Below are 17,771 nucleotides of genomic sequence, written 5' to 3'. Positions count from 1 at the left end.
CCAGTGAGCGTCTGGGGCGTGAATCAGGCAAGGGGACAGGGACTGGAGCAACAGCTCACACAGCTGGGCTGGGGTTCCTTCCCCGTGCAGTTTGCCTTTGCTCCAGCCAGGGCCAGCAATGGCAGGTCAGTGCCCGGGAGCCTGTCACCGCTGCCTCCCATGGAGAAGCAAGGCAGGGCCACAGGCATCAGCAGCCACCAGTGTCCTGTCACGGGCCCACGGTGCTGTGCCCAGAGGAAGGCGAGGACAGGGTATTGCTGCATGATTTTATTACTATAAATAAACAGTAAAAACAAAAAACTATGCCAATCGGTACATCAAATAATAGCACGTTGAGGTCAAGACAGGCCAGTGTGCACCCCATCCTTCAAAGAACTGGCACCAATATCAATGGGCAGAGACCAGGACACCGGCAGGGTCAGGAGTGGGCTGGTGTGCATGCACTCACGTGTGTGCACATGTGCGCAGACAGCAGGCAGGACGAAGCTGGGTGGCAGGAGAGCTCTGCTCACAGGCTCGCTGGAAAGAATGACCAACCACTGCTGGGTCTCCCCCAGGTGTTGGCTGGGCAGAGCCCTGGCTCAAGCACCCGAGCCTCGGTCCCTCCCTTGGGTCAGCGGCAGGGCAGCTCCCTGGGCCAGGAGAGCAGCAAGAGCACTGGCCCCAGGCCCACTGGGCAGCTCTGCTCTGGGCACTGGCACCAGGTGCCCCGTCTGCTGCAAGCTGCTTGCAAGCACAGCGTCACAGCTGGGCCCTTGACGCCCTCCTTCCCCCGGCAGGTCCTGCTACGGAAGTCTTGCAGATGCAAAGGGATATTTAAATTCCTACGGGCAGCCGAGGAAGCAGCTCAGGTCCCTCCCTGGTGGCTGGGTGGGCAGTGCCACTGGCTGAGCAGGAAGGCCCCCATGTGGGGACATCTGAGGGGAGCAAGCCAGGACATGAGAAGGCACAGGGCACAGTGACCAGGGCACCACCCCACGGTGGGGACAGCCCCTGCCTTGCCCATAGCCTCCCAGGCTGCACGCTGGGCAAGGCCCCCAGTGCCAGGGGACCCAGAGTGGGCCCTGCCACAGCAGCAGCAAGAGCCAGGCTGCCACCCGGACACGCGGGTGGGCCGACAGGCGCTGTTCCCTTTGTCAGCCGTGACCGTGCCCCAGAACGTCTGTGAAGACGGCACTTCACCCGCAGACCCGTTCTCTTCTGCTGGTCTGCCAAGTGCTCAGGGACCCTGACTCTGGCATTTGGGGAACTCCCAGGGCCAGTGCCCAGATAGAAAGTCACTGTCCTTCATTTTGTACCATTTACAAACATATTGACCATAGAAAAAGAGGGTTTGAAGAGTGGACAGGTCACTGTGCTCTTTGATCGAGGGTTACCATGGCCCCTCAGAGCCTGGTGGCCATGAGTCATGCCGACAGCAGAGACTGGAATCACGCTGGGGCCAGAGCAGCCCCTAGGCAGAGTCTGAGGGTTCCGTGCTGTCAGTCTGGCCTAACTCTCAGAGTGGGGTCAGGTCAGTGGTCCCAGGGTCAGGACTGGAGCCACCAAGTGGAGGCCACGGGGGACCAGTGGTGCCAAGGCTGCCGAGGCTGCAGGATGTCTCCATGGACGTGGACCATCCTGTGGGCAGGAGCACAGGAAGGTGTGGTCACACTTGGTTGATGCCCCATGTTACCTGCTACCATCAAGTCACCAAAGGACAGGGCCCTCCGTTGTCCCCACTGTAGTCTGGTGGGAACAGTAGAGGCACGCCAAGTGGCCATGTCAGGGACCTGGGGGAACCTTCAGACCCAGCTAGTGGGTGAGGCCTGGCCCCCTTGGGTATCACCTTGAGTGTCTGGCAGTGGAGCTGCTAGCCCCGGGGGGTCTCCCGGCTTTGCCCTGGCCAGCACGTCCCAGATCTGAGTGGACGCTGTCCTGCTGAGCTTTACAACTGGGCTAGGCTAGAATTCAGCCAACCTCAGGGCCAGCAGCAGGGAGCAGCTGTGTCCTGGGCAGTTCGTGAGCAGCTTCCCCAAGGCAAAGCGAGTCCTTGGGAGTCCACCTGCCTTCTGCAGAGGATGCTGTTCATTTCTGGGATGTCACCTCCTCTATGCTACAAGGCACTCTGTCCCTAGACTGGGGTGCCCCAGAGGTGCCTATGACAGGCACAGCCCCCTCATGTGAGAGGGGTGCCTGGACAGGTTGCCTCAGAGCCACTGTCTCCAGGACTTGCAGCTTCCTGCAGGACACAGCCCTGCCATGCAGCCCCAAGCAGTGAACTGCTGTCCCAGGCAGGTCGCCTGAACCAGGGCACCCTACTTCTGCAGGCTGACCTCAGCTGCAACACCCAACCAGCATCTCCCAGTGTTGATGCTGGGATGTGCCTCAGTGGCTAAGCACCCCTGGGTTCAACCCGTGGTACCAAAAAGTAAGAGTAAACAGAAGCAGGGTGGAGATCAGAGGCCCTCTCCAGCCAGAGTGTCACACCCTGGAAGACAGCTGTACAGGTGCTGGGCCAGGAGCGGGCAGACGGGCTTCCCTGCACGTGAGAGGAGCCACATCTTTGAAGGCAACATGACTGTTTATCTTGGCTCCAGAAGCCCAGAAGCTTCAGCGCCCCACTTCCACCCCTGACTCTGGAGGTCTGGTTTGAAGTGGATCCCAGCAGAGCAGGGGCGCTGAGCTGAGGGCCTGGGCCTTGGGAAAGGAGAGGGAGGATCAAGACTCCGCCAGCTCTTTGCCCTGGCTGGGGACATGCTGCGTTGTCTGGGCAGGTAGCCCAGGCAGCCCTGAGGCGGGGGTGGCCTGGCCCTCTGCTTGGACCCCTGCACCCAGCATGGCCTTAGGCCCCTGCATTCTTGCATTCTACTCGCAGCTTGCAGGGCAGAGGTTCTGCCAATGGCTCCCTGGCACCAGGTCCAGGGCCTGTTGTGCCCTTGGGAAGGACTGGTGATGACCACCTGGTCCTCAGCAGAAGGCAAACAGGGAAAGGACTGTGTGCACCCACTTGAGTGCTCTGGAAGGGGCCTCAGGCAGAGGCCTGCTCTAGAGCGCCAAGCTTGCAGGACACCAAGCAGACCTGGGCCTGGCCAGACTCTTGCTTTGGGGACTGCAGGAGGTACCAAAGCAGGGGGTACCAAAGCAGGCTCCGGCCCCCTGGGGACAGAGCCAGGACCCACCCCAGGCCGGGCAGGACCCCAGGGCCAGTACCTGGCAGGTAGATGTCAGCAGGAGGGCCTGGCTGGCTGCAGCCTTGGTGCTCAGGGCTGCTGTCTTGCAGGACGTCCTCAATGGAAGGCACCCGGCTCCCTGCAGAGTGGAGGGCAAGGTCAGGACCACCGCACGGTGGGTCCTGGCACCCCAGGCCTGTGCGACGGCTGACCATCCTGGTCCCCTCACTTTCCCCAGACCCTGAAGGTGGACACTGCCTTTCCTTTTCTGTCCTCCCTCTCCTGCTACATGGGCGCTTGTGTTTGTGTGACACACATCACACACCCATGTTTCAAAAACAAGGTCAGCTGGAAATGAGTGTCAGCTGTCCCTGCTCAACCCTGCTGAAGAGCAGGCGGCCGTAGGGCCATGGCTCCTGCTGCCCAGTGCAGTGAGCTCACAGCCTGGCCCTCACAGGGGAATCTTGAGGCCTGTGGCCACAACAGCCCTCGGTTCCTCAGTCTGGGATCTGCACTTCTCAGGTGGTCAAGTATCCTCTGGCGCAAGAAGGGCTTGCCCCCATGCTGTCTGTCCCAGGACACTCGGTGTCCCACAGCTGAGGTCACACCAGGTGGGATGTGGATGCTAATTATCCACTCAGACCAGCAGCTTCCAAACCAAACACAGAGAGGCAAGGCCCGGAGGGCTGGAGGGGCTGCCAGAACCACAGTGAGCCTCACACGGCGGGCGGGGCTTCCCGGGAGGCGCACGGGTCAGCCCAAGGGTGACTGATTTATTCTGGGGCCTTCACCCTACAATTGGCCACGTCCATGTCCAAGTTCAGTGGCTTCATGCCTCCCTCTTGCCAGCTGAGCCTCACTTTCCTCATCTGTCCAGCAGCAAGGCTGGTGAGGAACAGCCGTACATGGTGGCCTCGGAGCCTCAGCGTGTGTGCAGCCTCCCTGCTCCCCAAGGGGCCGGGGTCTCAGTAGCCCCCCGTGTGCTTAAGACCTCTGCTGAAGGAGGTGAGGATACACTCTGAAGGGCAGAGGGGTGGCAGGCAGCTGATGTGCCCCCAGGACTGCCCGGGTCTTGCCCAGGAGCCCTGCCACATGCTGGCGGCTGGCTGGCCAGAAGACCTAGGCTGGAAACAGTGGCTGTTCCTGGTCTTGTGGGGGGAGGCGGGAAACTGCGCGGCAGGGGCTGGCCGACACCGCAAGGCACAGCTCCGGCACAGCTCCGAGACCTGCCTTCCGGGAGGGCGGGAGCTGGGCTGCGGAGGGAGGCGGGCTCACCTTGCTTCAGCGAGGATGCATCCACCTCCTCTGCTGCGAAGCTCTAGGAGATAAAGGAAAGGCTGCCTGGAACTCGGTGGCAAGGCTGGTGCCAAGAGATGCGGCACGGGATGCCAGGGAGAGTGGGGCAGTGGGGACACTGCAGCTGCTCAGGACCCGAGACGCGGTGGGTGCCGGGGCTCTCGTGTGCCTCTTACCAGCCCTGGTCAAGTCCCCATGCAGCACCCATCCCACAGGCTGGGTCACGGCCTGGCCAGAGCCTGGCAGTGTGGCAATGCCCAGGAGGGCAGGGGCAGTGGCTCAGGCTTGGTGCTGTGACTGGAGGAGGCCAGGCAGGGTCCCGGCTACAGCCTCCTCTCCAGGCTTCCCTGGGAAGGCGCCTCACCTCGGGGGAGCTCTCCCGCAGTGCCAGCTCCGCACCACTGGGTGGGAGAGGAGCATCTGAGTCCTCCGAGAGCTTCTCCTCATCCTCCTCGTGGATCGGGGATGATGGGGACCGCAGGGTGCTAGGGACAGAGGGGAGGGAAGGTGGGTGGATGGGAGGACAGCCGGATGAGGTATGCCCACCAACAAAGCCACACTGGGCCTGCAGATGCCCCAACCTGACACCGACTGGGTGAGGCCAGGAAGTGGGAAAGATGCCCGGGACACACCTACACCAGCAGAGCCCCGTGGCCAGTGTGGAAAGGTCACCAGGGACTCTTGGAGGGATGCAGGCACAGACGGGAGATGAGAACTGACACAGGTAGGAAGCCACAGGAGGGTGTGGGCCTGGCTCTCCACCAGCGCAGCAGGCCTGTAAATCTCCCTGGCCCTCTAAGGAATATGGCTGCCTGGAGGCCCTTTGTGCCTGTGACTGCCAATGCTGTCACAGCCTGGGAAAGGACCATGGCCGCTGGCTCAGCAGCGCTGTGCACCAGTTGCCACCGCTGGCCACTGTGCTGGGATATGCCCAAGTGACCAGCCACAAAGCCCTGGATCCCGGGCAGAACAGGGCACACGCCCTGCAGGCTGCTGAAGGAGAGGGCAGTGCGTGGCGAGGACGACAGACACCGTTCTGCTGGGTCACTAGCCAGATGATACATAGACAAACCTGGTGCTCCTCCTGTGCTACCCACGCACCCTCCTGGAGGGGCAGGCCAGCTGCCTGGCTCACCTGTCTGGAGACTTGCTCCTGGGCTTGGCCTGGTGGCCGCTCTCCAGAATTCGATCCATCCCAGCAAGCGGACAGCTGGCCTGGGAGAGGCCGTCTGAGACACCCGAGTAGGTGATTTCTTCATAAAGTGGGGCTGAAGGGATGGCCGGGGACACAGCACGAAGGCCATTGAGTGCCTCGAGCAGGGAGATGGGCTCGTAGCCAGGTGGGATGCTGTCCGAGCTCTGCAGGGACAAGGACAGGTGAGGAGGGGCCGGCCAGGCACCCCGCCCGCGGCCATGAAGCCCCAGACACCGGGCTTCTCCCAGGGACACTCTACTCCATGCCCTCCTTGCTGACCCTCTCCTGGCTGCTCCACCTTCAGGGACTCGAGGTCCCCTCCCTCACAGCCTTGAAGCTGCCTAGGGCTCCCTCGGCCATCAGCCAGAGCTGGCTCACACCCTGGACACACAGATGCCCATGTCAGCGGCCAGGATGAAGGTGCAGGGCACCCACAAGGGCTCCCCACCCTTGGCTAGCTCGGCCTGGCTTCCTGTTCCCGCCTTGCGGGAGAGTGAAGGGTTAGTGAGGGGAAGGCTGGAGAGCGGGAGGGCGAGCCAGGCCAGGGGCAGAGACCGCTGCACACGCCCCGCCCGGGAGGTCTGGCTCCAGGAGCCCCACCCTGGGCAGTGGGGGCCTGTAGCAAGAGCCACTATCGCCCCCTGTTGGCCGCGGGTGGAACCCACAAGGCCAGGGGCCAGGGAGCAGGTCGGACCACCAGGTTGCTCAGAGGGGAGCAACTCTCCCCCGCTCTCCCAGGACCAGGCGACCCTCCCTCGGGCTTGCCACGCCAGCGGCAGAGAGGAGAGGGCGGCAGGAGGGCTGGGCCTGTGCTGTCCCGGACCTCTGTCCTCCCTGCTCCCACGTGCCTGCGACTTAGAGTAAGGACTGCCCTGCGCTCCTTGCCACTCCAGAAAGGAAGACTCCCTCTGGGCTGCTCCACCCCTCTAAGCCACCCCAGGGTCCATGGGCTTCGACTGGGTCTGCCCAGGTATGGGAAGGCTCTGGGTAGAGGCCTGGTCCAGCTGCCACCCACTACCCAGTCCCCTTGCCTGTTCCCTGGGGTGCAGGGAAAACGCCAGAAAACCAGAGTCCTAGGCCCAAAAAGCCAAAATCCAAGGGGCAGAGAGCAAGGGAATGCAAGACCAAGAAGCATGCGCAGGGAAAACTGTCTGCAAAAAACAGCAGCGACGTTAGTTCCACCTCTGACATCCATTCCACTGCCAGCAAGAAAAAAAGGAAAACGGGGCCTTGGGGAGCCAGAGGCGGGCGAAGCTGGAGGAAGGGCGCGGGCTGGCCGCGTCACCGGGCGGGCAGGCTGGCTTTCTGCCAACAGACCTGGAGCTTCTGCTTGTTCCACAAAACTCCCTTCCTGGCCAGGGTCACGGGACTGGGGAGAGCGACCAGACAGACTGCGTTCATCACACCTGAGCCTGGGTGGGCGACTCCCCACACTGCCGGCTAAAGCGAGGTGCGGGCGGGCGGTCCCAGGACCAAGCACACTTACTGTTTCCCTTTTAGGGTTCTTGCTGACCAGGGAGGCAGGGTGCGACTTTGATTTTTTAAAGGGACACTGTCAAGATAAAAATCATACGTTTTACAACCACCACCCCCTGAACGGCGCTGGGCTGGTGGGCAGGGCCTCTGGTTTGCTGTCCTCCAGGCACCAGGCAACCCTGCGCTTCACAGGACCCTCAGGACCACACGCAGCGCGAGCTCGGATGTGGGCTCTGGGCAGTCTGCCGACTCACTTAGCCACGCAGCTGGCCCTCTCAGAGCAGCAAGGGGTGGGGCCTGCCCGTCCCCAGCACCACCCACCCACAGCCTAGATCGCCCAGGCAGCAGGTCTTGGCCGAGGGGCGTGAGAATGGCTGGGCACTCCACCCCTCAACGATCTCAACTACTCCCTGGAGAAAATGTCAGGCCTGGGCTTCTCAGCATGATATGAAGGGCAGGGGTGAGGAGGTTCTCGTGGGCCCTCACCCCGCACAGGAAGGGCTCCTGGGAGACACGGGGGTGAGAGCTGTCGCCCCAGCAGCCCTGCACTGGGAAGCACCTTGACTCATGAAGGGTAAGAGGGAACAGGAAGGGACCTGCCTGAGCCTAAGCCACCAGGGCAGAATGTTGGGGGCGGGGTGCAAAACCAAGCATCAAGCTGCCACCACTGGGTGTGAGTCAACCCTCTGACACACGAGGCGCCCTCTTCAAAGGGCAGAGGCCTCATCCCCCCACAACCAACCAGGGGTTGGTTGAAGACACCAGCCCTGTGAAGCCCATGCTGGACAAGCTGGAGGCAGAACTGCCAGGCTAGCCCATGGGGGCTGGGTGGCCTTTGGTGACACAGGACTCTCTGGGGCAGCACACTTCTGCAGCAGCTGCCAGAACACATCAGATTTTCAAAAAGAAGCCAAAAATCTGGGGTTTAAGGGAAGTTTCCAAGCTTTTAAATATTAGCCCAATTTTCAGAAATGTGGACAAACACACCTTGCCTCCCGCAGAGAGGTCAGCTAGGCCCAGGCCAAGAGCCTGATGCAAACTAAGGAAGCCTGCAAGGAACTTCCTGGAGCAGAGACTTCATCCTGCGGGTGTGCAGGGCCACTGGGCTTACTGCCCTTTTTTTAAACAAGAGGCAGGGCCTTCAAAGCCACTGGACCCAACAGCCTCAGTAGATAGTCAGGAAAGGGGCTCAAACCAGCAGGGAGCCCAGGGGCGGCTCTGCCTGGCGGCCCTCTCTCCCAGGCTGCCTGTGTTCTCTCCTAAGCCCACCCAGGCCTCTGCATCTCTCCCGTCTGCCGAGGAGTCGCTCTGAATCCACTGCTCTCTCCCCGTCCCTGGCCTCTTTCCTCATGTCCCTCTCCATCTTCTCCTCAGGTCTGAGGCAAGCCCCCTGCGCAGCCCTGTGCAGGGAGCCTGGTGGCCATCTGCCAAGGCCCCTCGGGAGCTGTGCTGCACTGCCTTGTGGAGTCTTGTGAGGCAATGGCACCGTCTGCTCACTGAGAAGCAGACAGAGTGTCGACCTGGGACAGTGTCAGGCACTGGGTGAACCCAGACGAGGTGGTGGCTGCTCACACAGCCTGCCCTGGCCCCCATCAACACTCAGCCTTCTGCAGGGGCCACACAGACAGGAGGGCAGGAAGAGGCACATACCGAGTGCTCGTCGTGGTCCATGCTCTGGGCCAGGACAGGACTGAAGGAGATAGGGGACAGGGCCCCCGGCTTCTTGCGCACCGCCCGGATCTGCAGGAGGGCCCGGAACGCTGTGGCAGAGGGACTCGGGTAAGCAGGTAGCACACCAGCAGCACAGAGACACGGGCACCCCACCCGGTATGCCCCACAGCAGTCCCCATCAGGGCTAAACAGACCCTTAGCAAATGGCCACAGGCAGGGAGATAAAACAAGGCCACAACAGCACTGCCAAGGGGCAAGGGCCAGTGGAGTCTCTGAGTGGTGGGGGCCAAGAGCCATGAAGCGCTGCAGGTCCTACAGCCAGTTGCTGGGACTGCAACTCAGGCTTCCAGGCTGCGGGGAAGGTTCACCAGGTCCCAAGGGGAATCCAGAGGCAAGACTAGCCCCCTGGAGCTGGGAGAGCACACGGGTTCATCCCACGAAATGGCCCAGAGGCCAGAAGAGTGTAGGCCACGAGACCAGGACAGGCAGGTTGCAAAGCAAAAGCAAAGGACGGGACGGAAGGCTTCCTCCTCGGAGACGCAGCCTGGCAACTCGACCACCGGACAAGGTGCATCCAGCAATCCCTTCTCCTCTCCCCCATCTCCTGACCACCCCCAATGGACACAGGCCTCGTGTAGAGAGGAGACCTTCCTTCCATTCACTTTGTGACCCCGTGGCATCCAGGTCTCCTACCTCCCACCTCACCCAAGATTCAGTAGCCCAGGGAATGGGCTCTGAACTGGAAAGGGGTTCACTGAGCTCCATGTGAGGCAGAACTGGCCCCTCAAACCAGGGCCCTGCCCAGCTCACCCAGTGCAGGCTGGCCTGCTCTTGCTTCCTGACCCCAAGCCTCTGGACAATGCTCCGACCCCTAGAAAGCCCCAGGAAGCCCGGACAAGCGAGGGACACCAGCACACAGCTCCAGCTTGAGTCCCACCAGCCACTGGGACTCCTCTCTCTGGCTGAGCCCTGTGGGAACCCTGGGGAAGCCTTGAGCTGCTGGGTGTCCTGGGAAGCCAGATTCTCAGAGGACACAGGGAAGGTGAGCTGACAGGGCTGCTCCAGAAGGGGAAGCCCTCATGGAAGCCTCCTCGGGTGCTGCAGACTACACAGCCACTCACAGGGCAGACTCGGACCCCAACACGTCTGCTTCTGGGCCACAAGGGGCTTGCAGGCAGGCTAGGCTGGCCCCTCATGCTGCCTGCCCAGTCTTAACCAGACCGGACAGAGCTGTGTGCGATCCACCTACAGGCTCCTGGTCTGGGGCGCACCCTGTGCTCTGGAACCCCAAGGCCATGCAGCCTCGCCCCCATAACTATGTGCCCAGACTGTCCCGCAGTCCCAAGGAACCGCTGCCGCACACGCCTGCAGGGGCACCGTCCACGCAGCCTGGCTCCCACGAGGACCCTCACTACAACCAGCACCAGGACACGCTGCTGCTTTCTGGCAGCAGGACCCCCACCACCTGTGTCTCCTCCCCGCTGTGCCCACGGGCAGCTCTCAGAGCCCAAAAGGGCGGCGGGCACCCAGCACACTTTTCCATTTGTAACTCCTTCTAACTCTCTCCAAAATAATTTCTACTTAAGGTTTTTGTTCACTGATCAATTCTGCCCAGGCATGCTTGGCCCTTGGCCCCCACTCTGTCCTGGAGACAGACTGCAGATCTGGGTGGCCCCATGCCAGAAGCTGCAGCATGTCCCAGTGGGCATGAACATCACCTGCTGACAGCCACGACCACGCCCTGCCTGAAGGTCGAGTGCTGCTCTCCTGTCTTAGCAAGGGACAGGCAGCCCACTGACCACCCTGGCCCTGGACTGCTGCAGCGGGGCAGCCTGCTGCGGCGGGGCAGCCTGCATCTCCATGGCCCTCTGGTGTAGATCCTGGGTGGCACTCACGCAGTCGGCAGATGGGACAGTTGTTGGCCTGGTACCGCAGCGTGTCGGCACAGGAGGTGCAGAGGCACAGGTGGCGGCAGGGCAGGATCAGGGTGTCCCGCAGGTCTGACAGGCACACCACACACTCGTTGCTGTTGTCACTGTTCTCATCGTCTGCGGGCTGCAGGGACAAGGGCCTGCAGGTCAGTGACCTCTACAGGCCCTCCTGGGCCACCAGCCATCCTTCACTGCCCTGGGGGCCACCGTGGCCAAGAAAGGCCCAGAGGCAGGAGGCAGCCATGGAGGCCACAGCAGGCACCATGCTCACCATGGGAACGCTGGGGACTCTAGAACTGGTTCTTCCTGCTCTCAGACCCAAAGAGAAAACCCTGAAGAGCTGTGCTGTACAGCATCTGGAAAATGCAACAACCCACTTGGTAAGGACGATCCAACAGTTCGAACTTTTTGGCAATGTTTCAATTAGATCCATAACGGCAGGTTTCAGCAAGAAAAGCGGCACGTGGGCTGAGTCTTCATTAGAGTCCAGCCACGCCCGCCGTCCCGAGTCCACAATGCTGGCGGCTGCCACAGAACCAAGGGCCCATGGGAAGTCATCCAGCCCTGGCGTAAAGGCTGAGCGGTGTGCGCTCAGTGGAGCCGGCCTGGCCAGGCGGCCTGTCCTCCCAGCATGGAGGCCCTGCTGTCCCGGGCCTAGCCGATGCGCCCGTCAGCGAGAATCTGATACCAGGCAGCCACTTCACTCAAGCCACTGTGCCTTTGAGACAATAAAGGGGCCAGGCACAGGGGCCACGCCTGCGACCCCAGCCACTTGGGAGGCTGAGGCAGGAGGATCGTGAGTTCAAAGCCACCCTCAGCAACTTGGCAAGACTCCAAGAAACTTAGTGAGAACCTATCTCAAAATTAAAAATTAAAAAGGGCTGGGGAGGGCTTGGTAGTTAAGTGCCCCTGGGTTCAATCCTCAGTACCCAAAAAAATAATAATAATAAAAGATAAAAACAATAAAAAGGCAACCAGGTCCCAAGTTCACGCTCCTCAGTCCTCCGCTGACCCTCTGGACCTTGCTCAGCAGCCACCAGAGCTGCCTCTACCTCTGGAGGGCATCCACTGGTGTGCAGGATGCACTGTGAGGCATGGGGCTGGCAGCAGAGGACAGCAGGGGGCAGCACTGCTCACCACTGGTGGTGAGGAAAGAGCCCAGAGGCAGCATCTCCATACCCAGGCCGCAGGAGGGGCAGGCCCCTGGATCCCAGGCTGACCCGGAGGACAGGACAGTGACTTACACAAGCCAGCAAACTCGCTGGAAAAAGGACACTACATTCCATAAACCTTAGGAGTGGATGGTCAAAGGGGCTCAGGTCTACCAGGGGAAGGCAGGAAGGACTGGCCCTTTTCTATCAGCCCTCGGCCAGGCCTGGGAGACCCCACAAGTCGTCCCCAGTGAGTGGACTTCTGGCATGGTAGCCAGCATGGAGTCCATGAGCACCCGCCCCTGAGGACACACCTTGGTCTCCTGGTTGTTCTTGTTCTCAATGCCGTAGATCTCCTGCAGCAGGTAGCTGACACGGTCCACCTGGGGGCAGAGAAGGTATGCTGGGCCTCACCAGGCCCCATCCAGAGCCCCCTGTACCCTCTGGGCCCACACTGCCTCCAAGGCTCAGATCCCAGAGGCAGGTGCAGCTGTGGAGCCTGTCCAGCACCTGCCCCTGGGAAGTGGGCCAATGCCAGGAGATGGACAGGAAACTTGCTACATGCCCAGTCCAGCTAGCAGCACAGGGAGGAGGGCTGAGGGCCTGGGGCCACGCTGCCTCCCAACTAACCCACCACCAGAGAAAAGCCACTCTGGATTCACTCATCCATCCACAGCCCGCAAGAGCAACCAGCCTATGTGGCTACTGCTTTCTGAATCTCCTTCCAGAGACATGAAAATGTCTCTGGTCTCTAAGACACCAAACCAACTTCTGTAAGTGGTGCCCTGTCCTGCTGCTCACCAGTGCCAGGGCCCTGCCAGCCAGCTCACCCAAGACAAGGACCCTGACCCCCACTGGGTGTCAGGTTCATGCAACATCTTCAGGGTTGGGATTTGACAAGGGTCACTCTACCTTCTGGAAGCTAATAAACCCCATTTCCACACTGCAACTTAAACAGGCCTTGGTGCCCACACATAGGACAACTGCTAACCACAGCCTCGGCAAGCAGACTCCAGCCACAGTGGCACATGCCTATAATCCCAGCACCTTGGGAGGCTAAGGTAGGATTGGGAATTCAAAGCCAGCCTCAGCAACTTATGTGAGGCCCTAAGCAACTCAGTGAGACCATCTCTTAAATAAAATACAAAAAGGGCTGGGGATGTGGCTCAGTGGCTAAGCACCCCCAGGTTCAATCCCCGGTACCAAAAAAAGTCTGAGTCTCTCCTGCAGCTCCAGTTAGGGAACTCCCCAGCTCCACTAAACCTCACAGTGCTTAAGGATAATTTGACCAGAGAAGGACCATGAAATTAATGACGCTAAAGAGAAGCTGCACTGGTCTACAGCAGTTGTCTGGGATTTTCCATCTTCCTGTCAGAAGCTGAAGGAGTCAATCCAAGTCTTTGCCCAATATGGCCACATTTCTTGCAGTTTGTAAAGCAAGGAGGCTGCAGTCTGTCTGTCTCTGCTTCCCCTCCATCCTTCCATTCAGAACATGCTTACTGAGCACTAACTGCTTTACGGGCACCACCGCTCAAACTCAACGAGACTCAGGGCTCATCAGAGTGGCTATGGGGGTTGGGGTGTGGCTAGAGGCTGAGCCCTTGCCAGGCATACCTGAGGGACTGGGTTTGATCCCCAGCACCACCAAACAAACAAAAGAGTGGCTATGGTAGGCAGTGGGTGTGCACCCCCACCCCCTGGAGACATGCATGAACCTGACGTCCTGAAGCAGAGCCCAGCAGTCCAGGAGGAACAGCCCACAACCCTGGATGGCAGTGTGCATGCCTCTCAAGTCAAAGGGGCGGTGACAGCCTAACACTTACGATTTGCTTCTGCTTCAACGGCTTCACAGAGAAGCTGCCGTCCATGTGCTGCAGGGGAAAGACACAGGTTACCTGGCCAAGCCACCACCATGCTGCCCAGCCAGTTGCAGGCCTCCCTGGCAACCCACACCCACAGCCAAGGACAAGGCAGACATGATGGCCAAGGAGCCAGGCCAAGACCTCTCAACTGCGGCCTTCAGGCCTGGCTTCAAAAGTACCTGGAGAACCTTCTGAAAGACCCCAACTCTCCCCAGGTTGACCTCTCAGCCATGGCCAACATCCAGAAAGCACTCAAGAGAACAAAATCAAGACAGGCTCTTGCTCTCAAAGGGCCTGGTTTAGTCTGGAAGGCAGCGCAGGCACACACACAGAACAGCTGGGAGCCACTAAAAGAACAAAATGGAACAAATGCAACCTGCGGTGTCCAGGGAGACATGCTGTTTAGCTTGGACAAGGTTAATCGAGGCATCAGATCTGAGATCCTGAAACCACAATAATTACACCTGACCTTCCAAGTCAACCAAGACAGCACTCAGTATTGTCTGGTAAGGCTGGTGGTTCTGATGGAAATGTCTACTGTGCAGGACTACAAAATAAGCAGTTTTTACCAGGTTCTAAACCAGTAGCTCAAAATGGAGCACTTGCCCGAGATGGTTCTCTCCTCAGAGAACGCACATGCGTACCACCTCTTCTAAGCAGGCCGAGTTGGGGAGCACAGTTGCCCAGTCCAGTGCAGGAGACAGAGGGGGCCAACCTCTGTCTGGGCATGCACGTGGGCATCCTGCACCCCTGGGCCCAGGACGGCAGACCCAACCTCTCTGCTCGAGGAACAAGTCTAAGGGGTCCCCGGCCCAGCTGTGCAGAGCACTGGGGAACCTCAGAAAGATTCAGGTCACAGGAGCTGGGCTGTGCACTGAAAGCAGCAGGGGCTACAGGTCCACCCAGGGGAAAGGACCCAGCAAGCCACCAGGGCCCTAGGCCAGTGCTGGAACACTCCACAGTTAAGAGTGCTGAGGTTGAAGGGCGGGAGGAGAGCGGGGTCCACTGGGTCATTATCAAACAGGGACATGCCTTCTACCTGCAAGCAAGCCACGCAGGGCTTCATAGGAGGCAGCAGGCCTGGTCCACCCGCATCCTCCAGAGCATCACCACGTGCTGTGCATGGAGCCCAGCCCTGGGCTACACCACGAACCACAGCTCTGACTCAGACACCAATCAGGTAAGGACGGAAGGGCTGCCCGGCCCTGTGGGATCAGGCTAAATGCAAGCCAGGTAGGAAGGGTCAGTGCATCAGGTGGGATGTGACAGGTACCAGGTGACACCTGAGGACGCTGGGCCTGGTGGGAAAGGGTCAGGGCAACAATCTCTCCACATCCTAGTGGGAAGTGAGGGTTGGCCTCAATCTAGAACATTCTCCCTTGCCACTCCAAATCCCTTTGAAAAGTCGGCCAATGGGGATGCTCAGCCTCAGAACAGGTCTCCTGGCAGTTGAGGGAGAGCTGGGCCATCTTCCACCTGCCCCAGCTCTGACCCTTGGCTCCCTGCACCTGACTCCCCAGTCAGGCTTCTGGTTTCAGAAGACCACCCCAGCCCCAGCTCCCAGGTCACTGGGGTCAGCGACTGGGATGGCACTTACCTTTTCAAAGGCAGCCAGAAGTACATGGGCGTGGCCAGTCACTTCCACAACTGAAGCCAGGAGAAGGAAGAGAGAGGAGAGGACAAAGCCGTCAGGGCAAATGCGCCCCACCCGCCCATTATGGTGCCTTCCAACCAGCCCCTCCCCAGGTGTGCCACCTGGAGGCCTGTGCCCACCTCACCCTCCTCTGCCAGGGACTTTGTGCCTCCCCTGGCAGCTCCCGAATCCCAGCCCATCCTATCCTTGGAGCTCCCCCAAGGTCCCGAGCCTTCAGGTAGGGACGTGGACACACTGTCACCTCTGGAAGGGACACCTCTCACTGACTGGGGTAGAAGGGCCTCAGGAAGCAGCTTCCTCCCTGCAGGGCCCACATGCTAGGAGAGGAAGAAGAAAAGCCACCCAACCCCACTCACCATCTCCTTCGTCCACCACAGCCTGGATGACCACTGGAAACACGCCCCGGTCCAGGTCAAAGTTCAGCTGAGGAGGAAAGAAAGCAAGAATGGTCAGGACCATGGCCAGGGAGTCAGAGAAGTCCGGTGAGCAGGGTGATGCGAGACAAAGTTCAGAGGACGTGGGATGGAATGGCATCCAGGACACAGCAGCATCACCCAACCATCACCACTGTCCACTTCCAGAACTTTCTCTTCTCCCCAAACTTCATTTGTAATAGGCAGTGACCCCCCTGCCCCACCCCAGGCACCCACTCATCCACTTGTCTGTGTGGATTGCTTCTGCTAGTTCTGGACGCTTCCTGCACATGGACTTATGGCTTCTGTCCCTGAGCACATGCTTCTAAAGAGCCACATTGTAGTACAAGTCAGTTTCACTTCTTTTTGCGGCTGCACAGTGTTCCCAGGTGTGGAGGGACTGTATTCTGCGTATCCATCCACTGCTGGCAACATGGGCTGCTTCTGCATTGTGGCCATGGTGGGCTCTGCGGCTGTGAGCCCTGCTTCCCGTCCTCTTGGTGTATTTCGTGGACAGAGGTGCTGGGTCATGGTTCACTGTTTAGGTGCTGGAGGAAAGGTGCCTGGCTTGGCCCCCACCCATGATGGGAGGGGAGGGAAGGAGATGTGTGGCCATCTGAGGTCAGGAAACCTCCTCACTGCTCTCAAGGTAAAGCTGTCGCCCCTTAGCCAGCAAGCCCCAGGGACTCAGCTCAGGCCCAGCTCCAAGCTTACACACCACAGCAGCCTCAACCAGAGCAGGCCCCGTTCTTCATGGGCACCTGTGCCCTCTAGCTCTGGGCCCTCACCCTGTACCCTGCTGTCCACCCCAGTCTGGGTCTCAGGAAAGGCTTGCTTGGGCCCCCACAAGTGGGCAGCCCCCCCAGAACACATTCTCAGCTCTTGTCTTCTCTAGTCACTGGAGACCTGTGTATGAGGTCACGGGGTCATCCTCAGTGTCCTCAGGGTACCCAGTGTCCTGCTAGATGGAAGATGCAAAGGATGGGGCTCTGCCTACCAAGTCTCCATGCTGCCCCTCGGTGTCTGGCACAGAGAAGCAGCAGACATGAGCATTTTAATATTTGTCCTCAAAAAAGTTTGACTAAAGGATGGATATTGACTGTACAGTGCTAAATATGCCAAAACCCACTGACCTGAATGTTAGAACAAGCAAACTATGTGGCACGTGAATTACATCACAGTGAAGCTGCGAGAAACGGAAGAAAAAAGGATGGAAACCAGAGCCAACCTCCCTGAGCCAGGACCACCGGGGAGAAGGCACAGGCCTAGAGTCAGCTGCAGCAACCCTGCCCTGCAGGACGTCCCAGGAGAGCTGCTCCTGGCCTGGCACTGTAATCCTGAGACCATGGGAGTCCATGGCTGTGTGAACCCTAAGGTCACTCCCTGTAAACCAGAGACATTCCAGAACAAGCCCTGGCCAAGGAGCACCTGCAGATCCCGGCGCAGGACACGCAGGCCCACATCCCTTGCTGGAGTGCCCTGGTGAAGCGGGCGGTAGGAAATGAAGTGGGGAGCGCTCCCATCCAGTGTCACGGCCACTTTCAGCCCTTCTACCTCTCTGAGCCTCAGTTTCCTGCTCTGTGAAATGGGTCACTGTTTTCCAAACATGCGGTTCAACACCGTGCAAGTGAAGTCCTCCCACGGGACCCACGCTGCAGAGTGGATGTTGATGCTACTCACGAAACAGAGGGAAACGGTTTTTCCTCAAATTCGTTAACACAAAGAGCTTCCTACTGAACATATAGATGAGGAGAAAGAAGGCAGGGAAAGAAAAGCAGTTGGGGTGGGGGACCCAAAGACATCCAGGTAACCAGAATGCCCACCTGCCGTCTGCAGAGGAGGCTGGCTGCCAAGGCTGCCCGGCACGCCGCCCAGTGATGACACCATGTCACCAGGTGGTTTGGCTGCCCCTGCCCAAGGCCAGCAGCCTCCCTCAGCACATGGATAACACTGGGTTCCCAGCATCAGAG

General features: G+C 59.7%; 1 protein-coding gene across 3 annotated transcripts in view; it reads right to left on the bottom strand.

The window, feature by feature from the left end:
• Positions 1-252: 252 nt before the first annotated feature.
• The window catches only part of MGRN1 (mahogunin ring finger 1), a 37,188-nt gene continuing 19,669 nt past the window's right edge, over positions 253-17,771 (bottom strand). For 2 of the 3 annotated variants that reach the window (XM_079121386.1, XM_079121388.1), the window contains exons 6-17: positions 15,745-15,811; positions 15,332-15,381; positions 13,696-13,743; positions 12,187-12,255; positions 10,686-10,845; positions 8,770-8,879; positions 7,130-7,195; positions 5,584-5,807; positions 4,813-4,933; positions 4,428-4,470; positions 3,193-3,291; positions 253-1,620 (exon numbers count right to left, since the gene is read on the bottom strand). In XM_079121386.1, the coding sequence (XP_078977512.1) occupies positions 1,499-1,620; positions 3,193-3,291; positions 4,428-4,470; positions 4,813-4,933; positions 5,584-5,807; positions 7,130-7,195; positions 8,770-8,879; positions 10,686-10,845; positions 12,187-12,255; positions 13,696-13,743; positions 15,332-15,381; positions 15,745-15,811 (1,179 nt within the window). In that variant the 3' untranslated portion in view covers positions 253-1,498. The remainder of the gene's footprint in view (positions 1,621-3,192; positions 3,292-4,427; positions 4,471-4,812; positions 4,934-5,583; positions 5,808-7,129; positions 7,196-8,769; positions 8,880-10,685; positions 10,846-12,186; positions 12,256-13,695; positions 13,744-15,331; positions 15,382-15,744; positions 15,812-17,771) is intronic. The other variant, XM_079121387.1, reaches the window with a different exon arrangement.

This window comes from Sciurus vulgaris, assembly GCF_902686455.1.
Source record: "Sciurus vulgaris genome assembly, chromosome: 18".
Taxonomy (NCBI): Eukaryota; Metazoa; Chordata; class Mammalia; order Rodentia; family Sciuridae; genus Sciurus; species Sciurus vulgaris.
Note: the sequence above shows the minus strand (reverse complement) of the source record. Positions and strands in the feature narration are given on the sequence as shown.